At 39.3% G+C, this 9,282-nt stretch overlaps 1 protein-coding gene across 1 annotated transcript; it reads left to right on the top strand.

The window, feature by feature from the left end:
- The first annotated feature begins 3,598 nt into the window (after positions 1-3,598).
- On the top strand, positions 3,599-7,237 carry tas1r1 (taste receptor, type 1, member 1). Its single transcript, XM_032521593.1, has 6 exons — positions 3,599-3,789; positions 3,959-4,280; positions 4,363-5,130; positions 5,224-5,442; positions 5,772-5,892; positions 6,229-7,237. Exons 1-6 carry the CDS (start codon positions 3,599-3,601, stop codon positions 7,152-7,154), a joined length of 2,547 nt encoding a protein of 848 aa, XP_032377484.1. The 3' UTR covers positions 7,155-7,237.
- The last annotated feature ends 2,045 nt before the right edge of the window (positions 7,238-9,282 follow it).

The following is a 9,282-nucleotide window of genomic DNA, read 5'->3' as shown; positions in this document are numbered from 1 at the left end:
ACTGTATTGTTACATATTATTATTATTATTATTATTATTATTATTATTATTATTATTATTATTATAATTGCTGTTGTTGTTGTCTTTATTTTTCACTTTTAAAATAGTTTTATTTTTATTTTGTATATTTGTAGTACAGTGGCTTGAATACGTTTAAACACCCAAGCTAAAGTTGATTAAAAAGAGGAATAAAAAAACATCTTTTGGAAATTGATGTTAATTCTTTAATAATTTCTTTTTTTAGGAAAATCCAACCTTTTAAGGACACCAACTTTCTTTCTGAATGGATAATGTATTGTAAATAAATACATGTTTTTCCTTAAAATACAGGGGGCATAAGTATACACACCCCCGTTTTAAATTCCCATAAAAACAGGCAGATTTTTATTTTTAAAAGCCAGTTATTTCATGGATCCAGGATACTATGCATCCTGATAGAGTTCCCTTGGCCTTTGGAATTAAAATAGCCCCCATCATCACATTCCCTTCACCATACCAAAAGATTGGCATAGTTTTAGTTCAGTTAGCTTAATAGCTGGTTTGATTTGCATTAAGAGATGATCTTATGGAAAGGTCCCCATGCCTATCTGTATTGTATTTCATGTTTAATAAAAGCAACGCTTCAAAAACAGATTAAAGTTACTTTGTATTTGATGAAAAAAACACATACAGTATATACTGTAATTCCGGGATATATCAATAATGTACCTTGATTTATGAATTAGAAGCTAAAATTTAGTTTATTCATTCTTTTGGTTACTTATTTCTTCTTCTTCTTTAATGTAATGATTTGTTTAAACTTTTATTTTATCTTTTTTCATCATACTGTACATGAATGCTGTTTTGTTCCTTTAACCCCAAAACAAAGTAATGAATTGATTATTTAAATAATTAGATATAAATTGCCACTGATGATAAATTTAAATATTGTTGATTAATGAACCCAAAACTGTGATGCATTTGTTTGTTAGGTGCCCTTAAAGTGTAAGATTTACATAGAGCGTGTCAGCAGCACACTTAGACTGCCCAGAAGAGCGGTCACCATGACTGAACATTATTTTTCTTGAATTACTTTAAAATCCTCAACAACAAATTGTAAAAATATTACAAATTATAACCTTACAATTGGAGGACAACGAAATCTCCTGCTTTATTATCAAGCCAATCACTGTAACATGTTACTTATTTAGTGTTTCATCTATTTCTCATCAGAAAGATGTGAACAGGTAATCTGACATTGTGAAAACTTTCTGAAACATTAAATTAAATCAGATACATGACTTGCGTGTTTTCATAGAAATGATCATGAAAGCGGTCAGCAACTACTTTTCTGTTGAGGAAAGCTTTACGATGCAAATATTTTCACTCAAATTTGTGTGTTTGTACTGACTTTTACATTTACATGTCTATTTGCCTCCATAATGCTGTGGTTGACAAAATGCACAATATTCCTATCAAAGCAATGGGTTTGGGTCCTGCACGCAGGTGAGTATCAGGCAAATTGTATGTTAGTACAACAGGTGTGTTTAGCTAAATGAACCTCAAATTTCAGCCAAAATGCAAATTCAGCTACACCTGCACAGACCTTCTCCTGGAGGACATTTTACAGTAACAAAAACAACAAACACTAATTATTAATGTTTCTTTTTAGTTTCCCAGTAAACCTTGCAGTGAGACAGATCTTTTTCACAGAATACACTTTGATTTGAACAGGAAAAGCAGATGTGAAAATAAATGTTCTTCTTTGTGTTATGTCTTTATTCACACATGTACAAATGAACAAAAAAAATACAATGTATAAATTGCAAAGGAATGTGAAGGAGAATCCCACCCCAGGGGCTTGACAAGTGGCGTTAGAAAACAATGACTCAGTTCTCTTTAAGGCAAGGTTAACAACTATTTCCAATACGTGCTCTTTTTTTATAAACGATTTGAAATGGTATTTACACCCCAACAGCAAAAAAATAACATATGGGCTCTGAAAAAAAGCAAAAAGTTCAGTCATGGCTGCTGTATTCCTGTAAAAACACCCACCAATTTTGTTACATGGCTTGAAACAAAAAAAGAGCCAATGAAATGTCTGCGTCTACTCTACCCCTATGATTACGAGACTAAGTTCACTGCGCGTTGTCACATTCATTTTATATCTATAATGTTTTTTAAGATCAATCAAAATAAACAGAAATAAACATGAAAAATAAAGATATAGTTAATTTATTCATAATATTAAATGTTGCTTATACTGGTGAATGATACATGAAGTAAAATTGGGGTCCTTTCTCTAACGCAGAGAAGCAGTGGTGGTTGTGCACGTCTGTGTGGGACGGAGCCCAGAGAACATGCTATTTCAAATCTTGCAATCTTTTCAACATTACCAACCCTGCCTTTAAGTGTCCTAGTAAGCTGTACTAGTGAGGCAGCATGCACTGCACCAGGACCCTTAAACTAGCTCAGCTTAATGTAATTCAGTATTTTTTATGTTCAGTCAATCAATTACACCTGTGCCTTACCTGTTGTGAAAAGTGAAAATATCTAATAGACCTTTTCACAGATGTAAACATTCTAAATGGACTCAAGTTGATTTCCTGTTGCAGTGCATGTGAATGGCATCAACTGACAGGAAGTTAACAAGTGGACAGGCTGTTGCCTAGCACTGCAATTCCATTGAAAAGGTCTATGTGGAAAAGACTAATGGCGAGGGAATCTGGAGTCACATTTGATTTTAACACTGCTTCCTCTGTTTGTGAGAGACAGGCCTTTTTTTACATGATGAGATGTCAAAACATGCCCACCCACCATATTTATTTAGAAATAGCAGGGTGTCACTTCTGTTTGTGATTGTTTAATTACACTGGCCTACTTGTTTCACACATTCAGCGACAGAGACTGGAGAGCACACATTGGTGTGCCATTCGTCTTCATGTAGCATCCTCTGCCCGTGCTGCTAAGCCTGCGGTTGAAATTTGTGGCAGCAAAAACAACAACAACAACAACAGCAACAACAACATCATCCACTCTGCATTGAGGAAGTTATTCAACTGATTGATGGGCCAGGTAAAAGTCTGTGTCACACCAATACAATCTCGAAGGACAATGGCTAACGGGGAAACACCAACACTGACGTCATTACAGTCGCTTAGTGACAGAGTTTTGGGGTTATAGGGCTGATCCTGGTCCAGCCATAAATCCTTCAAAAGGGACACTAATAAGGCAAAAGTGCTCAAAATTGTTTTTGTAACAGCTTTTAGGAATGGAATTAGCAGCTTTACGGTCTGTGTTTGCTCTGGTTTACAGTTGTATGTCATTTGTGAAAGATTAATGGAACAAGAAACACAGATCTCCCTTTTAATGGCTTATTACATTTTATTTTAATGAGAGGGAAACTCTACAGTCACACAAACAAATCTGATACGCAAATACTCTTCACTTAAGCAACAATCCCCGGAAAGATGCAAACAGGATCTTCTGTTCCCTCCCTATATCAATCCACACTTTCAGAAACAGGCCTAGATTCATTTTGAAAACCTCACTGAGCTTCCACACGCTTCCACAGCAGCAGTGTGTATTTGTGTGTGTGTGTGTGAGGTGGAGGTGAAGTATGGATCTGTCTGGTGCTGTGTTTCTTTCCTTAGGCTGTCTGATGCTGCAGTTTGCTGATGGGGAACTGGATTACATCTCTCAGGGACAGGGGTTGCAGCTGCAGGGCAACTTCTCCATTGCTGGACTCTTTCCTCTTCACTACACAAATGAACCAAGTGTTGCTTTGCCTGCATTGGGCCCATGCGATGAGTGAGTTATACTAGACAGTTAACTTCCAACTCCACTGATCAAATGCATCTAACTGGTGGTCTGGCTGTAAAAGAAACCAAATTATATATTTCACTTTATAGTCTAGAGTTTTACTTTGTGTGTCTTAATTCCTGTTATTCATTCCCCCTTTACATGTTGTCTTTTCTAGAGGTACACCCAACAAACACGGATTTCACCTGTTGCAAGCCATGAGATTTGCTGTGGAAGAAATCAACAACAGCACCGGATCGCAACCTCTTTTACCAGGGGTGAAGCTGGGCTACCAGCTTTACGACATCTGCTCCATGCCAGCCAGTGTCCTGGCCACACTGGACCTGCTGGAGCAGCAGTATCAAAGCCCCTCTACACCTGAGACGGAGGGAGACCCAAACTACATCAACAGTCAAAAGGCAGTGGCTGTGATTGGGCCAGACAGCAGCAGCACAAGTTTCACCCCCGCTGCTTTACTCGGAGCCTATCTTGTACCACAAGTAAGTTCTTACCAGGAAAGTTTAAATCCTGGCCCTTGAATCAATACAGAATCATTCCTTCCATGTTCTTGCTTCCTTTTAGATATCTTATGAAGCATCAAATGAAATGCTCAGCAACAAGTTCCTTTATCCAGCCTTTCTCCGCACAATCCCCAGCGACAAGAACCAGGTGGCAGCTATGATTCAGCTTCTGATCCATTTCAAGTGGACCTGGATCGCTCTCTTAGGCAGCGACAATGACTATGGCCTGCAGGGCATGCAGAGTCTGTCCGAGCAAGCACCAGACTACGGCATCTGCATTGCCTACCAAGGAATCATCCCCTCGTACAGCAAGGACACAATCCAGACCATGGAGAACATGGTGGAAAGCATACTGACGACCAAAGTCAACACCATTGTGGTATTCTCCAGCAAGTCAAAACTCAAGGACTTTTTCCCGTTTGTCATTGAGCGGAACGTGACAGGTAAGGTGTGGATTGGGTCGGAGGACTGGTCAGTGGCTACTCTCATATCAGGGATACCTGGGATCCACACCATCGGCACTGTGGTTGGTGTAGCCATCAAATCTGCAGCCATTTTTGGTTTTGAGGAGTTTGAGAGAAAGGTAGTTGAGGCTTCAATGCAACACAGTGACACCCAAGTCTCCAATGTTACCATGAGCCCAGGCAATGACTGTCTACAGAGCACTGACCTGTACAGCCTCGCAAGGAAGAACGTTTCTCTGGAGGAATATGACATCACCTCTTCCTTTAATGTGTACAAGGCAGTGTATGCTGTAGCTCATGCTCTGCACCAAGCACTTGGTTGTGATTCTGGAAAGTGCCAAAGGAGGAGGGTGTATCCATGGGAGGTAAGCAGATATAAACTTTTTGCAAAGAAGAAAATCTGTTAGAAGCACTTTGTATGTTAGGCACTGATGTTTCCTTCTTCCTCTCCACCTCAGCTGCTCTCGTGGCTTAAGAAGGTGCGATTTTCCCTGCGCAACACCTCTGTGTACTTCAACATTGATGGTGACCCGCCCACAGGATATGACATTGTTTCCTGGGTTTGGAGGGGGACTGACTGGTCACTCAGTGTGGTGGGCTCCTTCAACCCAGATCCCATTACGCTCACAGTGGTTGCTGATAAAATAAAGTGGCACAACACGGGAGACTCAAAACCAGTACGACCTATTGGAGTATCTTTGAGTAAAGTGTTTGTGTGAAAAGTTTAACAACTCTTTAGTTCAGTGCAAATATGGCATAACTTGTAGTGGAAACCTGCCATAAAATTATAAAATTATGATAATGTAAAAAGAATTGTCCTGATTTTAAAGAGACCTGAGCACAATTACCCCAAGCTGGGCTACGAATGCATGCTAAATGTATTTTTAAAGGGAAATATACAGTAATAATAATAATAATCAGACATTGCAAATTAAAATGTTAATTATATCCAATTAAATCAACGTCATATATTTTCTTTTTTGAACCCTGTCCGTTGTGTCTACAGGTGCCCCTGTCTATCTGCTCTCCACCTTGCCCGAGAGGCCACAAGAAGCTGCTGACAGGGATACACACATGCTGCTTTGACTGCCAGGCCTGTCCCTCTGCTACATTTCTCAATATAAGTGGTAACAGAAAGACACACCAGAAAACTATTCTAAGTAACAGAAAGAGGAGAGTTGTTTGAAAATGACCATCACTCCAACACACAATATTTTTTCAGCTGTTGTGTGAGGTTGACCACCAGGTGGCGTCAAGTACTCATACTATGTCCTCATGCAGGCACTAAAAACGATGCAAGCCTCCTTCTTGAAAAAGGTGCACTGTGCCTATACATGTCACAAATGCCTAAAAAAGGAAACATTTTCCCTTGATGACTCAACAATGTTAACTGTGAACTCTGACACACTGACTGGACAAAAACATAGCGTAGCTTTTACATCTATGTGTTCTCTCCTCCTCAGAATCCACTACATGCCAGCCGTGTCTCCCGGAGGAGTGGGCTCCCCCGAGCAGCGAGCAGTGTCTGAACAGGACCGTCCTGCTGCTCGCCTGGGATGCACCCCTCTCCATTGCCCTGCTCTTCTTTCTGGCCACCTGTCTTCTCATGACCTCCAGCTCCGCAATAATCCTCCTGCTCAACCTGAACACTCCTGTGGCCAAGTCTGCCGGAGGCCGCACCTGCCTCCTGATGCTGGCAGCCCTGACTGTTGCTGCCATGAGCTCTTTGTGCCATTTTGGCCAGCCTTCTCCTCTGGCTTGCATCCTCAAGCAGCCTCTATTCATCTTGAGCTTCACTGTGTGCCTGGCCTGCATCACTGTGCGCTCCCTCCAGGTCGTCTGCATTTTTAAATTTGCATCCAAGCTGCCGCCAGTGTATGACAAGTGGACCAAAAAACACGGGCCAGAGTTTACCATTTTCCTGCTGTCCATTATTATCTTGCTAATTTCTGTGTTCCGTGTGGCCATCAACAGTCCCCATCCATCCAAGGATCTCAACTTTTACGAGGACAGCATTGTATTGGAGTGCAGTGGCACACTCTCACCTGGTGCAGGTCTTGAGCTTGCTTATGTATCAATGCTCAGCATCCTCTGCTTCTCTTTCAGCTACATGGGCAAAGACCTGCCAGCCAACTACAACGAAGCCAAGTGTGTGACCTTTAGTCTCATGGTGTACATGGTCTCGTGGATGAGCTTCTTCACCATCTACCTCATCAGCAGAGGCCCATTCACAATGGCTGCGCACGTGTTCGCCATACTCTTCAGCGTCCTGGCCTTCCAGGCAGGTTACTTCCTGCCCAAAATTTACATTATTGTCCTGAGGCCGCAAATGAACACCACTGCCCATTTCCAGAACTGTATTCAAATGTATACCATGAGCAAACCATGATGGTTGTAATTATTTCAGTTGGTGAGAAATAGTTTGATTGTATCATGCAGGAATTGCAGGTACAATAACTGAAATAGGTTGAGTGTCACATTTATGTTTAAAAGATTAATTGTAAGTGTACATTTATTTTTACTAGATCGGTCTCAGTAGGAGAAAAGAATAAGAAGAAATACACTTTATCTTTGTCTCTGTCTTTTGATGTCCATGATTTAATGATTGAAGCTGATTCTTATTCAGCTGGATCCAGGTCCCTTGATACAGCACTGTGTGATATAACCGACAAGCAAATCAAAAAGTAGGAGTCAATAAGCTTTTTGAACACTTTGACTTGTCATAACAGAAAGAAACACAGATGTAATGAATAACATTAAGTTTGACTCTGTTCTACTAAAGTGGCCCATCCCCTATGCATGACAGTGAATGTTTTTACATGTACAACTTTGGTTATGATCAGATTTTCTGTGTTCTAGTTCTGAGCACATGTACAGTGGTGCTCAAAAGTTTACATACACATGCTTAAGTTGACTAAAAAGAGGAATAAAAAATCATGTTTTGGAAATTTATTTAATACCTAAATTAAAAAATGAGGTAAAATCAAACCTTTAAGGACACCAATTTTCTTGTGAATGAATAACGTATTGTAAAAAAATAAATGTTCTTATTTAAAATACAGGGGTCATAAGTATACATACCCCTATGTTAAATTCCCATAGAGGCAGGCAGATTTTTATTATAAAGGCCAGTTATTTCCTGGATTCAGGATATTATGCATCCTGATAAAGTTCCCTTGGCCTTAGAATAAAATAGCCCCACATCCTCACATACTCTTCACCATGCTTAGAGATAGGCATGGGATACTTTCTATAAAATCATCTCTCAATGCAAATCAAACCAGGTATTAGTCAACTGAAATAAAACCAGCCTATCTCTAAGCATGGTGAAGAGTATGTGAGGATGTGGGCTATTTAATTCTAAGGCCAAGGAACTTTATCAGGATGCATAATATCCTGAATCCAGGAAATAACTGGCCTTAATAATAAAAATCTGCCTGCCTCTATGGGAATTAACATAGGGGTATGTATACTTATGACCCCTGTATTTTAAATAAGAACATTTATTATTTACAATACGTTATTCATTCACAAAGAAAATTGGTGTCCTTAAAGGTTGGATTTTACCTCATTTTTATTTAGGTATAAAATAAATTTCCAAAACATGTTTTTTTATTCCTCTTTTTAGTCAACTTAAGCATGGGTATGTAAACTTTTGAGCACCACTGTAAACATCATGTCCTGATTTCAGAAAACTGGATAACCCCTATACTGGTTTTGAGCTGGATACACTAGCTGGTGAACGCCGATGGAAATCAGGACACTGTTGCAACAAACATCTTATCCAGGTTTATGAACATTCTTTGTGTCTAAAGAATGTAGTTGCTGAGATGGTTAGTAATTTAGACACAAACTGCACAAAGATAATCAGACACCTAGATACTGTTATGATCATGCAGGAATATGAATAACCAGGTTTCGTTCAGCTATCACGCACAATTAAAAGACCCAGACACATAAGCAAGAACATAGAATTCAGCCATCATTAATTTTATTGTTTTCACCTGTACTTTTCCTACTGTACCTTGTCAAAGTGTCTGCTGTGTCAGAATCATTCTTATTTAACATTTCTAAAACTTAAACTCTGATTTCCTTGCATGGATTCATAAACCAAACACTAAATAAAACTAAATTTTTCTGGAAAAAGAATGTTTCTTTCATGTTTCTGAGGAAGTTTCACTTGTTTCCAGAATATTGAAAACTGAAAAGGACAAAAGCCTCACTAGTATCTATAAAATCAAATCTTAATTAAGAAGTGTACGTCTTGTCTGTTTTAGTTGTTTTTGAGAATTCTTTATCTTGTTAAGTGACCCGAAAAGCTTTACTAGTTTATAAATGTCGGCTTCGGTCGACAAAACAAGTGATATGATCATATTTCCAAGGATCTGACAACAAGTGGCAGCTGCTCACAGAAAAAAAGTTTGAGTTTTGCACCATATTGTGACATCTCATTGCATATCAAATAAATGCACAATTGGCCTGTCTTCATGCACACACACACACACACACACACACAC

This window comes from Etheostoma spectabile, chromosome 7, assembly GCF_008692095.1.
Source record: "Etheostoma spectabile isolate EspeVRDwgs_2016 chromosome 7, UIUC_Espe_1.0, whole genome shotgun sequence".
NCBI classification, from domain to species: domain Eukaryota; kingdom Metazoa; phylum Chordata; class Actinopteri; order Perciformes; family Percidae; genus Etheostoma; species Etheostoma spectabile.
Note: the sequence above shows the minus strand (reverse complement) of the source record. Positions and strands in the feature narration are given on the sequence as shown.

Excerpts from the sequence above, each read along its gene's own strand:
- tas1r1 (XM_032521593.1), top strand. The coding sequence starts at position 3,599 with ATGGATCTGTCTGGTGCTGTGTTTCTTTCCTTAGGCTGTCTGATGCTG. Across the intron at positions 3,790-3,958 it reads GCATTGGGCCCATGCGATGA|AGGTACACCCAACAAACACG; the intron begins GTGAGTTATACT and ends TGTCTTTTCTAG. Across the intron at positions 5,893-6,228 it reads TACATTTCTCAATATAAGTG|AATCCACTACATGCCAGCCG; the intron begins GTAACAGAAAGA and ends TCTCCTCCTCAG.